General features: G+C 39.3%; 1 protein-coding gene across 1 annotated transcript in view; it reads right to left on the reverse strand.

Moving 5' to 3' along the window:
- Positions 1-26,145, reverse strand: part of RAB10 (RAB10, member RAS oncogene family) — a 79,901-nt gene extending 53,756 nt beyond the window's left edge. Inside the window, exon 1 of the mRNA XM_002913788.4 lies at positions 25,483-26,145. Coding sequence (XP_002913834.1) covers positions 25,483-25,609 — 127 coding nt within the window. The 5' untranslated portion in view covers positions 25,610-26,145. The remainder of the gene's footprint in view (positions 1-25,482) is intronic.
- Positions 26,146-26,428: the final 283 nt, after the last annotated feature.

The raw sequence follows: 26,428 nt of genomic DNA on the forward strand, positions 1-26,428 counted from the left end.
GGAAGAGGGAGAAGGAGGCTCCCCACTGAGAAGGACGATCCCCACTGAGCAAGAGCCCGGGAACATGACCTGAGCCAAAGGCAGGTGCTTAACTGAATGAGCCACCCAGGTAAACAGACGAGTTTATAAAAACCTTAAAAAATAAAATCTTAAAAAAAAAAAAGTCTAAACTGTGGAAAAACATAAATCTATAAATCCCGAGGAACACTGCAATCCAGCATTATTTTTGGGACCACTCGGATTTTTTAAGAATATATGAAATTACAGGGTCCTCTGGATGGCTCAGTCTTGATTTTGGTCCACGTCATGATCTCAGGGTCGTGAGATCAAGCCCCATGTCGGGCTCTGCATTGGGCATGAAGCCTGCTTAAGACTTCCCCTCTCTCTCTCTCTCAAAAAATAATAATAATAATAATGAATTAAAAATGTTTTAAAAATTAAAATAGGGGCTCCTGGTTGGTGCAGTTGGTTGAGCATCCAAATCTTGGTTCCCACCCAGGTTGTGATCTCAGAGTTGAGAAATGGAGCCCCACGGGGGGCCCCACGCTCAGCATGGAGTATGCTCGAGATTCTCTCTACCTCTCCCTCTGCCCCTCCCTCTCATGATCTCTCTCTCTAAAAATAAATCTTTTTTTTAAAATTAAAATATATGAAACTACAGAGGCATAACATAAATTTTAAAATTCTTAAATTCAAACTGCCACTAAAATACAAGAAAGTTTATCAGTCCTGTCCCGTAGCTACTGTGTACCATATTCTCACTCTTAAATGAGGAAATCTGCATGAACAAATCAGTAACTGCTCTGCAAAAAGCTTTTACTAAAGAAAATAAATAAAACATACATAGAACAACTACTTCTTTCCTCTGACTTCTACAAAACAGATATGAGATGTCATAAAGTTGGCTAAGTTGTCTTTAACTAAGCCTTGCCCACACAGTCTAAGACAATGACTCAGCAAGACTCAGCCCATATGTTAACTACAGTTAAGTGATTAACACAATTAAGTTAAACACCTATTTCTCTAACATGCCCAATATACAAATAAAAAAAAAAAGAAGGCTCAGAGGTTAGATGACTTGCTCAAACTCACAAAGCAAATTGATGATTAGAACCTTGTTTGCTGGCTCAATATTCTAATACATTTGGCACTATAAAGATAATTTCCAAAAATTAGATCATTCCAAAAAAAGAAATATTCTTTGTGTCATATTTATATACCTTTATTAGGTGCACCTAATGTCATGTCCCTCGTATTCCTCTGAAGAATGTGGTTTTCTTTTTCAGTATGGCTATATTTTTTAATAGAGTTTTCTGTAGTTCCCTAAGTTGTATTTAAAGATTGCTATACTGAAAATTGTCGACACTTTCATTTGCCATTTACCTGGGTGCAAGGTTTTATTTTCAATAACTGCAATTTGCCAAAAACTTCAATACCTGAACTTTCTAGCAGTTCAACCAAGGGGTGCCTGGCTGGCTCACTGGAGCATGTGACTCTTGATCTCAGGGTGGTGAGCTCAAGCCCCACATTGGACATGGAGCCTACCTTATATATATACACACACATATATATGTATGTATATAAATGCAACCAAAATTTCTAAGATTCATTTACAAAAAATTATTCAATGCCACTGTAGGACACTCAGGTGGATTACAAAGTAGTTCTTTAAAAGCTCAAACAATTCCAAAATATGAATGATGACATGTAACAGAGAGAAATCACATGCTGTCATTAATGTGTATGTCTGTAGAAATTAGCACAACAGCTTGATCACAAATTGTATACTTCAGTCACTGTGTGTGTTTCTAATTTTAACATCTAAATTGAGGCACCTGGGTAGCTCAGTCAGTTAAGCGTCTGCCTTTTCAGCTCAGGTCATGATCTCAGGGTCTTCGGATCCTGGGATTGAGCCCCACATCAGGTTTCCTGCTCAGCAGGGAGCCTGCTTCTCTCTCTCTCTCTCCCCCACCCTGCTTCTCCCCACCGCTCATTCTCTCTCTCTCAAATGAATTTTAAAAATCTAAAATATAGGGGCGTCTGGGTGGCTCAGTCGTTAAGCGTCTGCCTTCGGTTCAGGGTGCGATCCCAGGGTCCTGGGATGGAGCCCCACATCAGGCTCATCTGCTGAGAGCCCGCTTCTTCCTCTCCCACTCCCCCTGCCTGTGTTCCCTCTCTCGCTGGCTGTCTCTCTCTCTGTCAAATAATAAAATCTTAAAAAAAAAAATCTAAAATATATACATATATTTATATATATATATATATATATATAAAGCTATCTTTCAAATGGTAGACTATTGTAGCCTTCCCGCTCCCCTCCTTCTATTTATTTTTTTATTTGAGTATAGCTGATATACAATGTGACATCAGTTTCAGGTATACAACATAGATTCAACAACTCTATAACTTATGCTATGCTTACCGCAAGTAGAGCTACCATCTGTCACCAAACAATACTACTACAATACCATTGCCTGTGTTCCCTATCTTGTACATCTTTTATTCCCATGACTTATCATTACATAACTGGAAGCCTGTTATCGCCCACTTCCCTTAACCCATTTTGCTCACTTTCCCAACCCTAATTGTAGCCTTTTTGTATGCAGTTAGAGCAATGTGTATTCCACAGTCATTCCAAGTGTATTTTTTGTTCTAAAGTACTTTTAAAAGTACTTTTTAGTTTAATAAGAACATTTTTGCCATACACTTATACTCCACCCAAATCTGTATTCTCATTATCACTAAAGGGAAACCTTTCCAATAGGGTTAATATAGACTGATAGAGACCTCATATAAACGAACTCACAAATAAGAGGGAATGAGAATCCCCATCTTCCTCCACCTCTGTCACCTACCATTAACTATTTCACTTAAAGATAGTATCAGTTAGGGACGCCTTGGTGGCACAGTGGGTTGAGTATCTGATGTTTCAGCTCAGGTCATGATCTTGGGGTCATGAGACTGAGCCCTGCATCAGGCTCTGTGATCAGCAGCAGAGTTCACTTGAGATTCTCTCTCCCTCTGCTCCCCCGCCACTCTCTCTCTCTCAAAAAAAAGAAGAGGAGGAATTATTGTTATTGTTATTATTATTATTATGGAGACATATATGGCAAATAAGAGACCCAGCCGCATCTCTAAAACAGAATATTCACCTCTTAGAAGACAAATCAGCAGCATGGATTCTGGAGCCAATATTCTGGGCTGAAACTCTCATATTCCACAAAAGGAAATCAACAGATAATGTCTAAAATTGATAAACACCAATGTAATATTATTTAGAAATACGATGGTACATACAGGAGAATTAGCAAAGAGTTGGAAGGGCTGTGATAGGGAAACAGGACTCATAGTGGAAACAATGGTAGAGGAAACCTCTGTTTTTCATAGTGAGTCTCATACAGTACTGTTTAACTTTATTTAAACTACAAATCGTTATTAAGTTTTTTTTGGAATTTGTTTAAAGAAAGAAAAGACTGCAAAGAATAGATCAAGGAACCCTATTATGGCTGTGTATAGAGTTTGGTGTTTTTTTTTTTTAAGTCAGGAAAATGCTCATTTAATTTTGTCCATGTTACTGCAATTCTGGCTAATGAAAAGTGAAAGTAAGCTGGCCAAAGGACTCTGGTCAGAGTTTTTATGCTCTTAAAAGAAGATAAAAAGAAATAAGAGAAAAATAAATATTTTTTTGAAACCCCAAATGTAATCGCTGATTCATTCATGGATCAAACCACTGGGTAAAATGTTATTAGAGAATACAATACTCAAACAGTCTCAAAGCATCACCACACCTATTACTTATTAATTACAAATGGGAAAAATATCTTAGCAATTTGCAGATTATATCTTACACAAGGGCTCAAATTTATTATCACCAATAATAGACAAAATGACATTATGCACACTTTCTGATGTGATGAGTTGAAAAAGATTACCTAGTGTATCTGCCGAAATGTTTAATTTGAATCTAATCATGAAGAAGCAAATCCAAAATGTGGGGCGTTCTATTAAAAAATATTTATACTCATTCAAAAATGTCAATGTCATGATCTGTTTTGTTCTCAATTAAGGAAAGTAAAGAGACAGGACAACTAAATTTAATGCAATATCCTGAACTGGACTTTGGACACCTCCACTGCCAACCATCCTCCAAAAAAGTCAAAGCAGTTGAGGAAGTTTAAATAAGGACTACAAAACATATAATATAATTGACTAATACTAAATTTCTCAACTATAATTATAATATTGTAGGTACCTAAGTTATACAAGAGAACATTCTTATTTTGAGCTGATATATACTGGAGTATTTGGGGATGAAGTGTCATATCTGCAGCTTACTTTCAAATTTTCAAATGGCCTAGCAAATAAAAGAAATACGAACACAAAATGGGTGAGTGCACAAAGGCAGCAAAATGTTACTAGAAAACCCCCATTAAGGGTATATATATGAAGAGTGGTACTATTCCTCCAAATTTTCAGTAGGTCTGAAAGTTTTCAAAATAAAAAGTTGGAAGGGAAAAGAGAGACACAAGAAAGAAACGGTCCTCCTCCTTCAGGATGATATTATGCCTCAGTATGTCTGGAGCCTAAAATTGCTGCAGCTTATCTCCACACGATGAGGAAAGCTACCTAGGGAAACACTACTGAGTGAGTGTCAGGATGGAAAATAACTGGGGCTCTTGTCGAGACTGCCAAGCCACTTAGCAAACGGACCCTCGAAATGGCACAGCTTCAAACTTCTTATTGTTTAAGCCAATCCGTGGGATTTCTTGGGAGGCAAGGGGTTGTCACTTCCTAATACACAAATGTATTGCAAAGTACTGCCACCAAAAAGACATTGAGGATGCAGAGCCAAGGATAGGCAGTAAGGAAGAGAGGTACCACAGTACTTACCCTTTCTATGTTATCATTTTAATACTGTATTTTTAAATTAATAGGCATTACTTTTTAGAAGTAAATTTTAAATGAATATAACTCAAATAAAAACAAATGCACCTATTACTGGAAATCACCTTCCTGACCCAGGGGTAAAGGCACTGACTACAGTAATTTACCACAGAATAAAAATATTTAAACCAAAGAAAATGTCGCATTCAGAAAAAACTCCAACTCCACCCCTTTTCTGAAAGCTCCTAGAACTGTAAGCTGTTGGTAGTTAGAGATTTTGAGGTTTCAATGGGTTCCACTTAAAGAGGTATGATGTTTGATGTGGAGAAGAAACATGGCTGCTTAAAATTATCAACAGAAGAGATAAATGCTAAAAAAGATTTTGGCTAAATATCAGCTCTTTCAACTAAAAATAAGAATAGCAAATCAAATTGTCTATAGACTATATCTAGTCTTTATAACCATCCTCGGATTATGTATCCAAAGAAATCACTCATGTAAAAGATACTTTTCTTCTTTTTAAATTTTATTTATTTATTTTACAGAGAGAGAGAGAGAGAGAGAGAGAGAGAGAGAGCGTGTGCGTGCACATACAAGCCGGGGTAGGGGCAGAGGGAGAAGAAGAGAATCTCAAGCCAACTCTAAACTGAGCACAGAGCCCAAGGCAGGGCTTGATCTCAGGATCTGAGCCAAAACCAAGAGTCAAACGTTCAACCAACTGAGCCACCCAGGTGCCCCTAAAAGATATTTTTCAATAAAGTCTTTTTAAGTCACAAAATGGTCCAGCCCTATAGCGGGCTTATCATTCCATTTAATCCAATCAGGTTTACAAGGTCCGCATTATTAGCCTCTGTCTAAAAAAAATTCCAAAAGATTTTAAAACCTGCCTGAAATTAAACAGCGACAACAAAGATATTAATTTAATTAATCCATGTTCTTTTCATTACACTGTTCCTCCCTTACCACGCTAGCCACTACTTTTTCATTTCCTTGCTGGATTCCTATCCTGTCTACACCTGAATGTTGGTATTCCTTGCAGTTTTTGGAGGTCTTCTCTTCTTACTTCACCATGACTTAAACTGCTTTTCTTTCTCCAGACTAGATGCTACTCCTTACCTCCCAGACATGCTATACAAATACCTACCATCTACTAGATACCCTACAGGCACATAACCCAACTCAAAAACTTATCATGCCTCTGACCTGCTCTTTCTCACATATTTTCTGTTAATGACACCAATTCACCCAACCAGTGGCAGCATCGGAAATATGTGGCACACTGGGGCGCCTGGGTGGTGCAGTCGTTAAGCGTCTGCCTTCGGCTCAGGGCATGATCCCAGCGTTCTGGGATCGAGCCCCACATTCAGGCTCCTCTGCTAGGAGCCTGCTTCTTCTTCTCCCACTCCCCCTGCTTGTGTTCCCTCTCTCGCTGGCTGTCTCTGTCAAATAAATAAATCTTAAAAAAAAAGAAGAAGAAAGAAAAGGAAAGGAAAAGAAAGGAAAAGAAAGGAAAAGAAAGAAAGAAAGAAAGAAAGAAAGAAAGAAAGAAAGAAAGAGAAAGAAAGAAAGAAAGAAAGAAAGAAAGAAAGAAAAAGAAAGAAAGAAAGAAAGAAAGAAAGAAAGAAAGAAAGAAAGAAAGAAAGAAAGAAAGAGGCACAGGGCACCCAGGTGGCTCACTTGGTTAAGCATCCAACTCTTAATTGTGGCTCAGATCATGATCTCAGGGTCACATCAGGCTCTGCGCTGGGTATGGAGCCTGCTTAAGATTCTCGCTCCCTCTCCCTTTCCCCCTGCCCTCTCCCTACTGAGTCCTCTCTCTCTTAAAAAAAAAAAAAAAAATGTGGAAAAGGGGCATCTGGCTGGCCAACTCANTCAGTGGAGTGTGCAACTCTTGATCTCAGGGTTGTGGATTTGAGACCCATGCTGAGTTTAGAGATTACTTAAAAATTAAAAAAATAAATACATACATACATACATACGTGACACGGCTTTAACCCTGCCACTCACTACCCCATCCACAGGGTGAAGTATAAGTTCACTGCCAGGGGTGCCTGGGTGGCTCGGCCGTTAAGTGTCTGCCTTCGGCTCAGGTCATGATCCCAGGACCCTGGGATCGAGCCCCGCATGGGACTCCCTGCTTGGCGGGAAGCCTGTTTCTCCCTCTCCCACTCCCCTTGCTTGTGTTCCCTCTCTCGCTGTCCCTCTCTGTCAAATAAATAAATAAAATCTTAAAAAAAAAAAAAAGTTCACTGCCAGATCATACAAAGCCCCTTCACAGTTGGCACCACATGTTTCTAAACACCTGACACCCCAGACCCAAGATGACAATAAATGCAGGACAGACGCGTTGACTAACTGTGATACAGCTAATGGAACACCATGCAACAGTTTAAAAAATGAAGAAACTAACAATGATGAGAAATGATGTCCTGTAACGTAAGATACATTACAGGAGAAGGGGGAAAATACAACTATTTCTAAGATGTATTTATATAATAGTACAGTTGACCCCTGAACAACACAGGTTTGAACTGCACTGGTCTACTTACATGCATTTTTTTTTTTTTATAAATACAGTGCTGCAAATGTATTTTCTCTTCCTTATGATTTTCTCAATAACATTTTATTTCCTCTAGCTTTCCTTATTGTAAGAATATAGTATGTAACATATAAAATTACATGTTAATCAACTGTTTATATTACTGGTAAGGCTTCTAGTCAACAGGAGGCTATTAGCAGTTGAGTTTTGGGGGAGTCACAAGTTACACACAGATTTTCCACAGCACAGGGAGGTTGGAGCCCCTAACCCCCACGTTGTTTAAGGGTCAACTGCACAATCTTGGTTATCAAACTTTAGCTTGTATCAAAATCATCTGGAGGGCTCTATCAAAACACAGATAGATGGCTGAGCCCTACCCAAGGAGTTTCTGATTTAAAACATCAAGAGGTGGAACATGAGAATTTGCATTTCCAGCAAGTTTCCTGGTGATGCTGGTGCTGCTGTTAAGGGAGCCACACTTTGGAAACACTGGCTTCACAGACACTGCACATTTCAAAAAAAAAAAAAAAAATGATCATTTTTTATCATCTTTAAAGGAAATCAACCCACCACAGACTGTCCAAAATTTTACAATGGTAAGGGAAGGCCAAACACTGCCTAAAAGCAAATCATCCACTGAAGCAGATTCATGGCAATTATATGAGAAAATTTAACTGACAAATAGCCAGAAAGATGAGTCAAGCTATAATATTATTCCATGGTGTATGTCAAAATCTACAAAATAATATACAATCATGCCACACCAAGCAAGCACACAACACCACTGCTTTCAGGAAGACATGTTTTACAGTAAAAGAGTCAAAGACAAATTAACAAAAAATGTATTTACTCTTGAAATTGTTAGCTATGATGTGTTCTTTAAAATTAACATTTAAGACTTCCAATTCTTTTCTTGTAGCCACTCATTCCCATCAATCAACAAATTCACTTAACAGATGATAAAACAAGGTGTATTTGAGAATACAGTTCCCTAAAAAATTCTCACTCAACTGAGCAGTTTTAAACTCAGTAATTTACTAAAATTCATTAAGAGATCAGGAAAAAATGTTAGAAGAATCCCTTCAGCAGGAACATTTTTATGGAGCAAAAGTATTCCAAGGGTAGACAGAATGTCAAGGATGGAGATGTTCCCTGAGACCAAAGAAAATGCTGAAAGAGCAAACTGTGCCTAACTAGATCACTACTGGAGTTGAAAATCATCATTAAACAGGAAGTTCACAACCTAGAGCAAAGGGTAAGAGCATTCATATAAAGATATTGCCTTGTCACCAACAACCCAATAAACAATGCCTGTTACATAGCATAACCTAAAAAAAAAAAGTTGAAATCAGCTCAAGAAAATATTTGTTGGGAGCTAAAGAAAGTTTAAAGTGTCTTGTGTTAAAAAAGAAAAAAGAAAAAAAGTCCTGTAAGTTGTAATACCTAAATATAAAAACATCTTAATAAGGAAAAATTTTCAGAAGATCAAGAAAAAGTGAGGGGAAGTCATATTATAGTGTAAAACTTAGTTACGCTAGAGTTTACCAGGTTAATATTGAATTTATTTTTATTCCTTTAAAAGTATAAATTAACCAATAGAAACAAACAACCTCAAAAGTACAGTCCACATATTGCTTAATTTATAGTTACCTGTGTTATATAAGATATTACTATTTAGTGTTTTTATTAGAATATTTTATTGCACAGAGAAATACAAACTATCAAATCCTCTCTGACTTATGATCAACAAGTCCACTACTTTTGAGGGAGGCATATTAAGATAAGACCATGGCTGACCTCCTGGAAATCCATCTTAAAGGTTAGGTATAAGCTAGTTTGACTAAGATGCTATTTATTGCTCTGACACTCATTCAGACATCTGTGCAGACCCTTTGAGTCCATTTAAAACAGAGAAATTATTTCTCTTACCGTATCATTCAATACGCAAAAAATCCATATATTTACCCTCACACTGCTTCACTCGCATGTCAAAGGATAACCTTACAACAAATCCTAGAACTTGAGAAGTAGTAAATCAATCTTAAGCTTACCTTAGCCAGGCTCATAAATTTTCTCTTTGGATTATATGCACCCTCAGGCCTCACTCTTCTAGAGATGATCCCATTTTTAAAATCTTTTTGAATATAAGAAATGTTTTACTATTTTATGATAAATCATTTATTCAGCATCTTGTAGAAAAAATAGTCCACAAAAAGTTAAACTCTGATTACATGTAAGGTACCAAAACTTAAGTCACTTTTTATGTGCAAAATATACCAAACTTTCTACCTTGAGAGAAACTACTAAAGACAAAGAACTTCTTCTAGCTGATAATCATCAGTTCACAAATCTGTAACTGTATGGTACAGTAATACAATCTTTAATCTTCATTTTAGTTTTCAGGTTTCCTCCCTAAATGTCTACTTGGTCTCATTTTTTTCTGGCTAGACATGTTATCCGCATGGCAACAAAAGTCTGCAGCTTCTTAACTGCTTTGGGTTTAATAAAATGGGGTTAAAAATCAAAGTCAGGGGCGCCTGGGTGGCACAGTTGTTAAGCATCTGCCTTCGGCTCAGGGTGTGATCCCAGGGTTCTGGGATCAAGCCCCACATCGGGCTCCTCCACTGGGAGCCTGCTTCTTCCTCTCCCAGTCCCCCTGCTTGTGTTCCCTCTCTCACTGGCTGTCTCTCTCTGTCAAATAAATAAATAATATCTTTTAAAAAAAAAAATCAAAGTCAGTAAGACACTAAGAAAACATCAAGTACTGCAGTGTTGGAATCCTTAGATAAATGTAGCGTTACTAAGTTGGCCGTTAAAATTCTCCACCTTAAAAAAACTCTACATCATTCTTAAGGTAGAGCAACTGTAATTACATAAGAAAATAAAATAGAAAAATAACGTATCTTAAAAGGCATAAAGCTTATATTTCTCACAACACAAAATGTCTTAGAAGAGAAAAAAAAAACAGCAAAGGTATTGCGAATCAGATTCTAACTTTAGGTGCTAAGAAAGTAGTAGTATTTTGGTACTTTTCAACCACTCCCTCCCCTGTAGAGCTGCCACTCTGCAAGAGCAGTCACCAAGTCTTTAATACTCACCACTACGTCCCTGGTACTCACACAAGATGCCCTACACATTTTGTAAAATCTCAATTTTTTTTAATAAACAGTAACTGTAAAGGCTTATAGCCTAATTTCCTAATTTATTTTTTTTAAGATTTTATTTATTTATTGGACAGAGAGACACAGAGAGAGGGGGAACACAAGCAAGGGGAGTGGGAGAGGGAGAAGCAGGCTTCCCACCGAGCAGGGAGCCCGCTGCAGTGCTCGATCCCAGAACCCTGGGATCATACCCTGAACTGAAGGCAGACACTTAATGACTGAGCCACCCAGGCACCCCTCCTAGTTTATTTTTTAAAAAATAACTATGGGGGCGCCTGCGTGGCTCAGTCGGTTAAACGTCTATCTTTAGCTCAGGGCATGATCCCAGGGTCCTGGGATCGAGCCCCGCAACAGGCTCCTTGCTTGGTGGGGAGCCTGCTTCTCTCTCTCCCTCCGCCTGCAGCATGCTCCCTGCTTGTATTCTCGCTCCCTCTCTGTCAAATAAATAAAATCTTTAAAAGAACATTTTTTAAATAAATAATGACTATGCTCCCCTTGAAATATGTATCTTTTTTTTTTAATTTTATTTATTTATTTGACAGAGAGACAGCAAGTGAGAAAGGGAACACAGCAGGGGAGTGGGAGAGGAAGAAGCAGGCTCCAAGCGAAGGAGCCCAATGTGGGACTCGATCCCAGAACGCCAGGAGCACGCCCTGAGCCGAAGGCAGACGCCTAACGACTGAGCTACCCAGGCGCCCCTGAAATATGTATCTTTAAACTATTCTGAATCAAACACCACATCATACACAAAATAAACTCTCTTAAGAGACATAAAAGGAAATGTAGCAAAATACGTGCCATTGGCAAATCTAGAGGAAGCATATAAGGGGATTCACTGTAGTAAGTATCTTAACTTTTCTGCAGGTTTTCAATTTTTTAAAAGAAAAACGTTTTTAAAATTTACTCACTTAGGCAGAGAGCTAATGTTTGAGCAAATATTTTGATATTATATTTACCTTCCATAACACTCCTGCCCATTTACTATGCTGAGAATATATCCCCACAAACAAATATATGCAAAAAGATACTAGAGGATTTTTAAAAATTCATATTTATCTGTTAATTTCTTTTTTTTTTTTTTAAAGATTTTATTTACTTATTTGACAGAGAGAGAGACAGCCAGCAAGAGAGGGAACACAAGCAGGGGAGTGGGAGAGGAAGAAGCAGGCTCATAGCAGAAGAGCCCGATGTGGGGTTCGATCCCATAACGCCGGGATCACGCCCTGAGCCGAAGGCAGACGCTTAACCGCTGCGCCACCCAGGCGCCCCTTTCTGTTAATTTCTGATTTAAGGAAGGCAAAGGCATTTTTTATAAGACTAAGAATATATAAAGAGGTAGAATAACTTAAACTCACACTTTGTAAGAATAAATGCTCACTAAGCAGTCTCAAACCAGCAAAATCAAGAGTGAGATACTTTATCATTCTATGCCAAGTGCTAAAATATATGGGACACACTGCAATCTTCTGACAGATTATGAATTTGCTGAATCATCTGTTGTTCAGTATTTTATAAAATAGTACACATCAAAAGCAGAAGACTCCTTTTCCCCCCAAGTAAATCAGCCAAGAATTATATATCTAAACCAAAACTGTTTCCTTTAAATAACACTTTCTGAACAAACTAGTCTGATTCTCTACCACATTCATCTGATTATACCCTAAGTAACAAAAACTTCAATATTTTGAGAATGGGCTGGATATTTAAAAAACAATAGCAAAATATCATTTATCCCTAACTCTACTGGATGTTCTGAGTTAAAAAGTGGAGTCAAGGGGCGGCTGGGTAGCGCGGTCGTTAAGCATCTGCCTTTGGCTCAGGGTGTGATCCCGGCGTTCTGGGTTCGAGCCCCGCATCAAGCTCCTTGGCTGGAAGCCTGCTTCTTCCTCTCCCACTCCCCCTGCTTGTGTTCCCTCTCTCGCTTGCTGTCTCTCTGTCAAATAAATAAATAAAATCTTTAAAAAAAAAAAAAAAAGTGGAGTCAATATCATTTTGAGTCGAAAATTACTTCAAATTCCAGGGGTGCCTCGCTGGCTCAGTTGGAAGAGCATGCAACTCTTGATTTCAGAGTCACGAGTCTGAGCCCCACATTGGTGGCTAGAGATCCCTTAAATAAATAAATATATATATAAATAATTTTTTAATTACTTCAAATTCCAGTTAAGGTAGTACAGAAAGATCTTTCTGACCCATTCTCTCCAAAATCACACTAAAACAGTACGGAAAACAGGAAATATTTAAATAAATAAATAAACAAATAGACATCATAATTCTAATCATAATACAAGAAGACAAAATAATCTTAGGACCTCAGGGTCCACTGAAGACACCAAAGAGGAGCAAGCCAATTCATGTCTCAGAACCCTGGAAAGGTTTTAAAGCAGGAGGCATCAGGCACCAGGCAGAAAGGGAAGGCCTGACTAAAGGTTTACGTAAGGACACCCCAAGACCTAGCCTCCATCTCACCTAGCCAGATTTTACCACTCCTCAAGGCTAAGGCAGCAATCTAAAGGTTTATTCTCTAGAAAATATAAAATAGATACACTTCGAATTCAAGAACAAGAGGCTCAATGTAGTGTGGAGAGGAGACTAAAAACAGGGAGTTTAAAAAGCCCCACCCATGCTTACAGAGCTTGCAAACATCTTAATTATGAACATATATCCTGAAATTACCAATCATTTGAGAAAGGCCTCTAAATATAGAATAAACCTTGTGATCTCCTTATTTGCTGCAAACAAAAAAATAAATAAAAGATAAAAAAAAAAAATAGGGGCATCTGGGTGGCTCAGTTGGTTAAGTGTCTGCCTTCGGCTCAGGTCATGATCCTGGGGGTCCTGGAATGGAGCCCCACATCAGGCTCCCTGCTCAGTGGGGAGCCTGCTTCTCTCTCTCCCTCTGCCACTCCCCCTGTCTGTACTCTCCTTCTCAAATAAATAAATATTTTTTTTAATTACATAAAAATAAAATAAAATGCAGAATAAAACAAATGTGGGGGAAGGGCACAGAAAACTTGAAGGAAAAAAAACAACCAAGAAATAGAAGAAAATGTCAAACAAACTATCTTCCAGGAAAAAAATACTGTATTCACGAAAAGAGAACATTTTAAAAGACAAATTTCAAGAAATAAACAAGAAAAAACTACTAGAAATTTAAAAATATGACAGATGAAATAAAGCCTTCAATAGAAAAGTTAGAAGATAAAATCGAGGATATCTTCCAGAAAGTAAAACAAATGAACAAAGCTGGAAAACGGAAAACTACACAATCAATCCAGGAAGTCCAAAAACCAATTAAAAACAGAAAAGGAGGAAGAAAATTATAAGGGGTAAAAATGCAAGAAAAACCCAGAAAGACCCACCAAATATTTAGAAAAATGGGTTCATTAAGAAAAGATCCCACCCACTAAGATATATCATTGTGAAATTTATTACCAGGAATTCAAAACTTTTTTTAAACCTAAAAACTTCCAGAGACAAACTAGGCCACAAATAATGTATAAAGTATCAGAGCGGTACTTGACTTACTAGCAATATCAGAAACTACAAAACCACACACTAATGCTTTCAAAATCAAGAAGAATTATTTTTCAACCTAGAATCCCAATCCCTGTCAAACCTTCATTGAGTGAAAAAGAATTAAGACATCGTCAAAAATGGAAAGTCTCAAAAAATTTCCTTTGCCGTGCACCCTTTTTTCAAGAAGCTACTAAACCATGAAATGATCCAAGGCCGTAAACAAAAACAAACAAACAAACAAAATCAGTATCACACAGAAGAGGTGACTAAGGGAATTCCCAAGGCAATAGCTGTACAACAGGCCTAGTTAATAACCAATCCATTATTGAAGCAGGAAGGAGAAAAAAATCTAGAAGTGTGTCCAGGAAGGGGAAAAAAAAAAAAAAGATTATCTGTCTGATGATTTGAGTGTACAGATAATCATTCTGACAAGTTGTTGGAGAATGTAAGAAGACAATGGGTAAAAGCAAATTAATCAAAGAGAACTTCTAACTTCAGAGGAGAGGGGAGTCTTAACTATTTGGCTTGACAAGGAATATTTACATGGGCATATTAATGGAACCACAAGAAACCAATTTAACAAAAAGGAGAAAGAGTGGGATGAGATTATAAAACGTTAAAATTATCATTTAATATTAAATTAATGACTCAAGAGATGGCTATATAGACATATAATTTGAAAAGAGGTATGTAGGGGGCACCTGGCTGGCTCACTCAGTCAGTAGAGTATGAGACTCTTGATCCTGGGGTCGTGGAGTCCAAGCCCCACAGTGGGCATAGAGCTTACTTAATAGATAATAATAATAAATACATATGAAAAAAAGAAAATAAAGGTAGGTAACAGAAGAGCCAGAGGATGCTTCTCAAGAGCAGGACCCGGGGATGGAGAGGGATGGGACAAAAGATTCCTTTCTTCGTTGCTATATATCTTTTATTATTATTTTTTTTAAGATTTTATTTATTTGAGAGAGAGAAAGAGTAAGAGAGCTCTTGCACACAGGCACCTGTGCATGAGTGGGGTGGGGGAAGGGCAGAGGGAGAGGGATGCGGCTCTAGGACCCTGGGATCATGACCTGAGCTCAAGGCAGATGCTTAACCGCTATGCCACTCAGGTGCCTCAGTTACTACAAATATTTTAGCAGTATTTTATTTCAAATATTATATATCACTGATAAAAATTAATTTTAAATACCTTTCAGGGCACCTGGGTGGCTCAGTCGTTAAACATCTACCTTCTGCTCAGGTCATGATCCCAGAGACCTGGGATCAAGCCCCACATCAGGCTCCCTTCTCAGCAGAAAGCCTGCTTCTCCCTCTCCCCTGCCTGGTGCTCCCCTGCCTGCTTCTTCCTCTGCCTCTCCCCCTGCTCAGGCACGCACTCACCCCGTCTCTCTCAAATAAATAAACTCTTCTTTAAAAATGGAAGAAAATCTTCAGGATCTAGGGCTAAACAAAGTTCTTAAGACATCAAAAGCATGATCCATAAAAAGAAAAATTAGACCTCATCAAAATTAAAATTGTGTGCTCTATAAGTATCCACATGAAGAAGACATAAGCTAAAGACTAGGAGAAAATATTTGCAAAGCATACATCCAACAAAGGACTAGTATCTAAAATATTATAAGAACTCTCAAAACTCAACAGTAGGGGCGCCTGGGTGGCACAGTCGTTAAGCATCTGCCTTCGGCTCAGGGCGTGATCCCAGCATTCTGGGATGGAGCCCCACATCAGGCTCCTCCACTGGGAGCCTGCTTCTTCCTCTCCCGCTCCCCCTGCTTGTGTTTCCTCTCTCGCTGGCTGTCTCTGTCAAATAAATAAAATATAAAATCTTAAAAAGAAAAAAAAAAACTCAACAGTAAGAACAAACAATCCAAGAAAATGGGCAACTGACGTGAACAGACATTTCATCAGAAGATACATAGATGGTAAATAAGGACATAAAAAGATTTTTCAACACCTCTGGCCAGCAGGGAAATCCAAATTAAAACCACAATGAGAGTATCACTACACACATACCAGAATAGCAAAATACAAAATAGTAACACCACCAAATGCTGGTAAGGATGCAGAGAAACTAGATCACTCACACACTGCTGGTGGGAATGTTAAATAGTACAGCCACTCTGAAACAGTTTGGTAGTTTCTTATAAAACTAAACATGCAATTACCATATGACCTACTAATTATACTATTGGGCATTTATCCCAGAGAAATGAAACCTTATGATCATATAAAAACCTATACAAAATATTCATAGCAGCTTTATTTATAACAGTCGAAAATTGGAATCAGCTGTGACGTTCCTCAACAGGTGAATGGTTAAACTGTGGTGAATGCATACCACAGAATACTATGCGATAAAAAAGAACTACTGATATACATAACTTGGATGAATCTCCAGAGAATTATGCTAAGTCAATAAAAGCCAATCCCAAAGGTTACATCCTATATGATTCCACTTATATAACATTTATGAAATGACAAAACTTTACAAATGAAAAACAAATTCCTGGAGGAAATAAATGGGGGCAGGAGAATAGTTAAAAGAACACTAAGGATCCCTGCACCTTGGAACCGTTCAGTATCTTGACAGTGATGGTGACATTAACCTACACAAGTGATAAAACTGTAGCAAATTTAATACACACACACACACACAAATGAAAACAAAACTGAGAAATAGAAATAAGACTGGTGTACCATGCCAGATGTCAATATTCTGGTTGTGATATTATACTAAAGTTTCGAAAAATGTTTTCATAGGGAGAAACTGGGTAAAGTGTAGAAGGGATCCCTCTGTATTGTAACTACATGTGAATCTACAACTGCCTTAAAAATTTCAATTTAAAAAAGTCTGCATAAGCATTGCTATTGATATGAAAGAAACAAATCCACACTGTCCTGTTCTGATTTTGATACGTTGTACTTTTTGGGTCTCCGGAATACTGATTTTTCTATTTTCTAATGATTTACAACGTTGGATGCTCTGTTTCTGGGTCATACTGGAAACTCAATGTTCTAACACCAGTTGCTGTTTTCCTCAAAAAACAAATTATTTTTCATCTCTGGAAAGAAGGATAAATCACTTTTGCTTATAATCCAAAATACTGTTTTCGAAGAAATTTTTTTCTAATTTCAAATTTCCCTTCAGGTGAGTTTTCTACACCAAAATTTTATTCTAACCATCTTTTCAAATTCTTTATCTTATAACCCAAATTTTAAAACTTTATTCCAGGGGCACCTGGCTGGCTCAATAGGTAGAGCATGCAACTCTTGATCTTGGGATTGTAAATTCAAGCATTTGGATGTAGGGATTACCCAAAAATAGTATCTTAAAAAAAAAAAAGTATTTTATTAGCCCACAATATTCATCTATTTGGAGGAAGTAAATTTACAAGACTTTTATCAGTCTTTCTGGTTCAGAAAATGTTCTACTAACATGCTCTGTAGCTTTAAACTGTTCATTTATGACTGAACCATCTCCATAAGCAATTTTCCCATGCAGATCTCTTTAATCACACAATTTATATTTTATGCTAAATAACAGTTTCTAATTTGTAAATCGACACTCAAGCAGCCCTTACACTTCTCTATTAATCACAGCTCCTACCACAGCACTGACTGGGGAAATTGGTACTGTTAAAACCTGACAGAGATTACCAGTATTTCTCCAATCATTCCTTCTCTTTTACAAACCAAACAGGAGTATTGGTATTTCCTTTGCCACATCTTATACACCATGATTCTGGAAATGAAAGTAATTATCCCTAACATTTTCCATTAGCTCTGCTCTGTTATGCTCTGGGTTTGCAAAGTACAAGTAACCTGAACCAACTTTTTGATATTTGGTGCTACTTGTTACTCTTACTCACTCCTGCCAAAACAAATACAAAAACAAAGCAGAAAACCACAGCAACTCCACTTTTCAAATAGAAATTTATGAGTAGGAAGAATTATCCATTTTTTTTTTCCCAAACAAAACAATGAAATTCTCTGAATGAGAAACATGGCCATAGACAGAACTGGATATAGATTCTAGTCAAAACTCTTTCAGGGCACTTGTGTGGCTCAGTCAAGTGTCTGACTCTTGGTTTTGGCTCAGGTCAAGATCTTGCGGTGGGGTGGTGAGACAGAGCCCAGCCTTGGGCCCCACACTCAGCAGTCAGCCTACTTGCCCCTCTCCCTCTGCTCCTCCCCCCAACCTTTGCGCATGCGTGCCCTCTCTCTTAAAATAAATAAAACCTTTCAAAAAAACAAAACAAAACAAAACTCTTTCACTAATTAGTCATACAATCTGTTGGAACTTCCTTCACCTCACCAGTGTGTTTCCTGACTCTTAAAATTAATTGCAGGGTTCTTTCCTGCATTAATATTTCATGATTCTAACATTCCAAGAAGTTCTACATAGATAACACACAACAAAAAGACAAACCTGTCTTCAGTATCTGAAAGTACAGACCAATGACACTAAAGTGTGGTAAAATACCATAAAAGGTCCTCTTGACTCAATGACCACTGGTTAACAGTAGTTATCACATGGAACAATGAGGGGCTATCTGTGATCAAATGCTCTTTTTTTTTTTTTTTAAAGATTTTATTTTAGACAGGGACAGCCAGCGAGAGAGGGAACACAAGCAGGGGGAATGGGAGAGGAAGAAGCAGGCTCCCAGCAGAGGAGCCTAATGTGGGGCTCGATCCCAGAACACTGGGTGTGATCAAATGCTCTTAACAGGGAATTGGGTGAAGTGTTGGGTAGCTCTGTTTTTTGGATTCTTAGTAAAATATACATAACATAAAATTTACCTTATTAAACTATGGTAAAAATATACATGACACCATGTTAACAAGTTTTAAGTGCATTAAATATATTCACACTGTTATGCAACAGATCTCCAGTACTTTTTCATCTTACAAAACTGGAACTCTATACCCATTAGACAACTCCCTATTTCCCCCTTCCCCCACTCCCTGGGGGACTATCATTCTACCTTTCACCATTCTACTTTGTTTCTATGAATCTGACTTTAGATACCTCATAAATGCAATCATACAGTGAAAATTTGCCTTTTTGTGCATTTTAACCATACTTAAGCATAGAATTCAGTGGTATTATTTTCTAATTGTTATACAATCATCACCAATATCCATCTCCCCAAACTGAAACTCAGTACCATTAAGCAATAATTCCCCCATTAACTGAAAATCTGTACAAATTAAGCAATATCTCCCCATTACCCAGTCCCCAGTAACCACTATTTTACTTTCTCTATGAATTTGCCTATTCTAGGTACCTCATATAAATGATTTCACACAGTATTTGTCCTTTTTTTTTTTTTTTGGTCTGGCTTGTTTCATTTTTTTTTTTTTAAAGATTTTATTTATCTATTTATTTGACAGACAGCGAGAGAGGGAACACAAGCAGGGGGCGTGGGTGAGGAAGAAGCAGGCTCCCAGTGTAGGAGCCTGATGCAGGGCTCGATCCCAAGACCCCAGGATCACAAGCTGAGCCGAAGGCAGACGCGTAAGGACTGAGCCACCTAGGCGCCCCTGGCTTGTTTCATTTAGCACAGTGTTTTCAAGGTCCAGCCATGTTGTAGCATATACCAGAATTTCATTCATTTTTAAGGCTGAGTGATATTCCACTCTATGTATACAATACTGCATCTTGTGCGTCCATTCACATGGACATTTGGGTTGTTTCCACCATTTGGCTATTATGAATAATGCCACTAAATAGTAAGTGTTGGTGAGAATGTGGAGAAATTGGAACACTGGTGCAGTAATAGTGGGAATGTAAAACTGTGGAAAATATGGTAGTTTCTCAAAAACTTAAAAATAGAATTACCACATGACCCAGCAATTCCACTTCTGGGTGAAAGAACTTGAACAGGTAATTGTGTAACAAAGTTCATTTGTGATAAGTCAGTCATCCGAATGGTAACATCTCATAGTGGTTTTGACTGGCATTTCCCTAATGATTAGTGATGTTAAACATCTTTTCATGTGCTTACTGGCCATTTGTATATCTTCCTTGGGAAAAATGTCTGGATAGTTTTTGATCATCCTAAAAATGCATGTTCAAATGAATGATTAGGCATTCTGGAATTCCCGTAGCTGCTGAGAATAACAGCAAAGCTCAGACAGGTTTAATATGTCAGAGTTTTTTTTCATTTCTCTAAAAAGCAGCCTCCCCATATAAATGGGCTCAGTTCAATTTAATCCACCAATACTTAAATGAAGGCTAGTGGAATCAACCTACTCTTCCAAAGCTTAGCAAAAACACTCAGAAAGACAACAAAAGGGTGCATTCATATACCTTTCCCAGGGGCAAGAGTCTTCACCAATTTAACTTCTTGCATGGAGCCCAGACGCTCCTTTCCCAACGAAATAAATTCCCTATGGAAAAGGTAGTAATTCTAGACGTGGAGTGAGGGATTACCACCACCAAAAAGTAGCACATTCAGTAAGACAGTACACTAAAAATTTCTGCCTTGGGGCAAGTCCATGTAATTACTATATCACTAAAGCATAATGTTTTCCTGACCTCATACTGCCAAGAGGGTTATAACCAAATCAACCACCAAAATTTGCTCGTCCAAAACCAATAACCCTCTTTTAACAAATATTTCTCAATCTTTGAATTTCCAAGGCCAGTTTTACCCTAAAATTACTCTATTAGCCAAATAGCTAATATTCTTAAGCAAAGATCCCAATCTACTTCACATATATAATGCTCAGAAAGGAGATAGAAAGGAAAATATTAAAATAAAACTGGCCCCTATTCTATATTAGAGGATCCTGACTTTGTACTACTTGTCTGTCTGCATCTCTTCCTTCATTCATGATTTATCAAGCACCTATTAAATGAAGAGACTCTTCTAGGTGTGCTTAGCATCTATCAGCAAAAAAAACCAAAACAAAAACAAACCAACCCACCCCTGCCTTGTGTATCTAGTGCCCTTGGATTCTCTCTGAGAATGTTGAGTGTGAAACAAATCAGTAATTTATTTTTGCAGCTCTGTCTGCAATAAATCTGACCATAAAAATCATACATAATTTGATATAAATGTATGGAAATTAAAAGTACACAGAAAAATTTAAATACAGTAGTCTTTGAGTATACTATAAGCACAATAAGCCTATAAAAATTCTTTCTTCCAAGAATCAATGACCAAGGAACAACTAAAATGATTCTGCCTGAAATGAGGGCCTGCCTAATATTGACAGTTTGGCCCTTCTGAATACTTACTTGTATTTATTTCTGAATACTCACCTAGCAAGGTAACTACCTATTCAAATCTCAGGAGGTTTTAACAATCAAGTAACAACTCAAATTTCATTATCATTCATAATTAGAGAATGCTCCAGGTTTTTTAAAAAGCCAAAGGAAAAAAAACACTAGTCTACTGATAAAATTTTAATTTTTTTAAAAAAGTAAAAGTAGTATACATCCAAAGTCATTTCTAGTCATCTGCACGTTAGCCAACTAGCTAGTTCAGACTAGGCAGATATGTACCGTCCAATATGGTAGCCACCAGCCACATGCGACTGTCAAGCACTTGAAATGTACCCAATCTAAATTGAAATTAGCTTTAAGTATAACATACACATTGCAAAAAATATATATAAAATATGTCAACATTTTCTTAATTTTAATTACATAATAAAATGATAACATTTGGGATAGAAATGAGTTAAAATTTATCATTTAATTCTTCTTTGGGGCACTTAGGTGGCTCATTCGATTAAGTGTCTGACTCCTGATTTCAGCTCAGGGCATTATCTCAGGGCTGTGGGATTGAGCCCTGAGCTCAGCGGGGAGTCTGCTTGAGATTCCCTCTCTTCCTCTGCCCCTCACCCTCCCCACGTGCACACGCTCTCTCTAAAATAAGTAAATCCTTTTAAAAAATAAAAAATAAATTCTTCTTTTACTTTTTCTTTAGGATTTCTTTTCTCTGGGGTGCCTGGGTGGCTCAGTTGGTTGGGTGTCTACATTCTGCTCAGGTCATGATCACAGGGTCCTGGGATCGAGCCCCACATCAGGCTTCCTGCTCAGTGAGGAGTCCGCATCTTCCTCTCCCTCTGCCCCTCCCCCTGCTTGTGCTCTATTTCCCTCAAATAAATAAAATCTTTAAAAAAAAAAAAAGGGATTTATTTTTTCTTAAGGATTTTATTTATTTTGGGTGCCTGGGTGGCTCAGTCGTCTAAGCATCTGCCTTTGGGTCAGGTCATGATCCCAGAGTCCTGGGATTGAGCCCCAGATCAGGCTCCCTGCCCGGCAGGGAGTCTGCTTCTTCCTCTCCCCCTCTCACAAAAATAAATAAATAAAATCTTTTTTAAAAATTTTTTATTTATTTTGAGAGCGTGCACAAACACGAGAGCACAGGGGGAGGGGCAGAGGAAAACACAGAATCTCAAGCAGATTTTATGCTGAGCCCAGAGCCCAACACAGCCCAATCTCACAACCAACCTGAGCCAAACCAAGAGTTAAACACGTAAACGACTGAGCGACCCAGGCACCCCAAGATTTATTTATTTAGAAAGAGAGAGCTTGTGCACACACGGGGGAGGGAGGGCAGAGGGAGAGGATCTCAAGCTGACTCCCCACTAAGCACAGAGTTAAAAGCAGGGCTCAATCCCACAACCCCAAGATCAAGACCTGAGCCAAAATCAAGAGTCAGATCTCAACTGACTGATCCACCCAGACACCCCCTTCTTTCACTTTTTTTTAGTGCAAAAAATATTTTTTTACCTTTTTTAATACCAAAAAATATCATCCATGTGGCTCACATTATGTTTGTTTTAAACAGCACTGGTTTAAGACAACAGACTTCTAAACCTGCACACAGAGTAGTACATGCAATACATGTCGGAGCTATGCTCAGAATTTTACACTTACGTTATTTATTCATTTCTCAGTTCATGCTCTTCAACCTACCTTCTATATCAAAATGCCAAACATCAAATATTTTTATAACAAAATATGAAAGTTTCAGAGTCTAATGTGAAATTGTTTAGCAGAGCCCTAACAAGGATTTGAATGACCACTGTGCACAGGGCATTCAATCCCTAAAATAACTTGTTCTGCTGCACTTCAAAAGCCAAAGGGATACTCATTCTATATCTAGCTAATACGCACTCTGCTCCTACAGTGTGCCTGGTATCATGCTAGACGCTTTACTCTCACTGACCCATAAAATCCTCACAACTACCCTATGTAGTAGGTCCTATTTAAAGAAAAAACTGAAACACACAAGGTTAAGTAACTTGCCAAAGCCCACAGCCTGTGGAAGTAGGATTCCAACACACCAGGCTCAAACCAAAAACACCATACATTTTCCCTAATAAAAAGACTACACAAGGGATGCCTGGCTGGCTCAGCTGGAAGGGCGTGAAACTCTTGATAATCAGGGTTCTGAGTTCGAGCCCCATGATGGGTGTAAAGATTACTAAAAAAATAAATAAAACTTTTTTGTAAAAAAGGACTACACAAGATTGTGTCATTATCTTACAGGATTAAGTTCTAGTTGTGGGTATGTACCCATTACAAAAAAAACTGGAATAGATGGGGCTTAATGCATAGCTTCCTGCTCTCCACCCCACCCTTCTCAATGGCAGGTTAAAGAATGGCAGGTTAAAGTTGCCCACACAAATTAAATCCTTGATCTTACTACAGGTTTATACTGTGCTCCCTTTTCCAGAATTTCTAGATCCTATCCCTTCCCTCTGGTCCAATGTCCTTCAGGCTTCATTTCAGACATCATCTCCATGCATGCCTACTCAAGACTGCCCATGATTTAGGCTAGTCACCCCTCCTCCCTACGCTCATCCCTATTGTAGCACTTCCCACACTCGGTCCTCAGGAGACTGCTCAAGGGGTCTATTCTGTTCACCACTTATAGTACCTAAAACCGTGCCTAACACTAGGTGCTCAATAAATATTTGCTGAACTATCTAACCACCTGACCCACCCAGCTACAGCTAAAAGTGGAATATTAAGAGCAAACTTAGTGGTAGGAGGGGCTAATCCACAAGCAGAGAACAAGTTCTAAATTTCATGAAATTTATGACAGGTCAAAATAGTATCGTACATATGAAATAATTATTGCGATGACTCCTATCCACCCCCAAAAAAGGAAGAGTAAAATTAAAATCTATTTTAAATGATCAATTTAGTTTCAGCATAATTTGTAAGAATGAATTAAGTAGCTGACAAAAATTCTGTCGTAAGAAATCCAAATCAACCATTCCAGTAACGCTATAAATTGAAATCAGCTTAATTTTGACAATTCTCAGAGTTCAGGAAAGACTGCAGCTGCTTTTTAAAATCGTCTAAAACATAAAACTAGTTACACTTATAATTGGGTTTCACTGTATTCCCCCCCAGTGCTGAGTGCTGGGCTCCAAACGACAGGAGCAACCATGTGTCCTTTAAGATATTTATGGGGGGGGGGAGGACGGTTTTCACATACAATTCGTTTAACACAAGTCGTGTTAATTCCACTAAATTTTCTAACCAGAGTCCAAAGGGACTTTCCTAGAGCCGTCCCTTTTCTTTTCCAAAACGGGAAACCGACTAAAAAGGTCAATCTTTAGTTCTTACTTCCACACTAAGTAATTCTGAAACATGAGGTGAAAGTACATGAGAAGTTCTAGAGCTAGGACTGGCCAAATGTTTTCCTGTAAATTGTAGCGTAAAGTCAAATACAAGGGAGAACTTCATTCTTTCGGGTCTGAGGACAGAAACTGATCATCTCTTTTAGATTACTGCTTCTGTTGATGTCTGGAAAAGCACTGTGAGGCAAACATGCCATTGAGTCCCACCCCAAGCACGAAGAGCCTCCGATTGTTTGACACATCAACGGATTAGTCAACGCGGGGGAACTCACTTTTCCCCTCTAATTTGCTTTAATTATTCCTCACACAAACCCTCAAGTTTACTCTAAGTTATGACCATATGGAATCTTCTCTTTGCCCTGAAGTATAAATTCAGGCCTTTACCAAATGACTACTATACGGCTTCAATCCCAACCACTAAAATAAACCCCTTACAAGTATCGTACATCTAGTAACGCCACACAAATATGGAAAAAACCAGTCCAGTCGCTTAAAGAAACAGCGTTCTGGGACGTGGTTAATGCTGCATATTTTGCAATAGAGGCAACGAAGAGAGTAGGAGACTTGAAAGCAAAAGACCGGATGGAAAGCATGGGAAGACCCCGCCCCAGCAAGCTCGATGTCGATTCAAACAGTAACTTGGGTCTATCGCCTGGAATCGGAATCACTGAAACAAAGGCGTTTATTACGGGAAGCAAGATGTCTGGAGTAAAAGAAACGGTTTGCAGCTACCCAGACCGTACACCATCTTCCCACAGGTCTTACCTATGGTGGAAATAAAGGTGGTATTGAAGGCATCATCCGAAAAACGAAAAAGGACGCAGGTCTTCCCTACTCCCGAGTCTCCGATCAGGAGCAGCTTGAAAAGCAGGTCGTACGTCTTCTTCGCCATTGGGAGGAGCGGCTCAGGCTCTCGCCGCCGGCGGCCCCAAGGGATAGGTCCCTCTCACTACGGCCAACTCCTCACTTGGGCGTTCTCAGGCCGGAGTACCGGGGAAGCGTGGGAAAAACGAGGACTCGAGAGGGCGCCGGCGACCTACGAACGGCCTCGTCGAGGAAGCCCCGACGGTGGCGGCGTCCGGTGCCTCCGAGGGCGGCGACCGCGGCTCCGCAGCCTCTCCCAGCCGCTCCGCCCGGTTCCGGGGAGTCGATCGGGACAAAATGGCCTCCCCTCCCCCCTCAGGGCTGCTCGGCCGGGACGCTCCCACGGGCGAGCGAGCAAGCTCTGCCGTCGAGGGAGCGCGACGGACGTGAGGACAGTCTCTCTCCCGAACAGAAACTCCGCTCCAGGCCGCGGCGGTGGCAGCGAAGGAGAACCCCGAGCCGACGAGCTCAGCTACATAGCCACAGGAAGCCGAGCCGCCCCGGCCAGAGCCACCTTTTCCCCGTGCCCTCTCACGCAGGCGTGCGCGCTGCCTGAGACGCACGCAAGGACGTACGCCCGCCCTTCCCTCGCGCCCTCGCCCTGCGGCTCGTCTCTGCGCACGCGCACCGGAGGGGGTAGGGGCACGCGGGGGCGGAGAGTGGCGCTCCGGGTCTCCGGGCCCTAGTCTAAGGCCCCGAGGAGAAAAGAGAGAGGAGGGGCGAGAGAGGGCGAGGCCGCGGGCGCGCTCCCTGCGGCCGTCTGATAGGGTGCGCAGCGTTACGAGCACGCCCCGCGGGGAGGAGCTGCCTGGTGACTGCGCAGGCGCGGCATGCTGGAGTAGCCCCT

Source organism: Ailuropoda melanoleuca, chromosome 4 (assembly GCF_002007445.2).
Source record: "Ailuropoda melanoleuca isolate Jingjing chromosome 4, ASM200744v2, whole genome shotgun sequence".
In the NCBI taxonomy this organism is placed as follows: domain Eukaryota; kingdom Metazoa; phylum Chordata; class Mammalia; order Carnivora; family Ursidae; genus Ailuropoda; species Ailuropoda melanoleuca.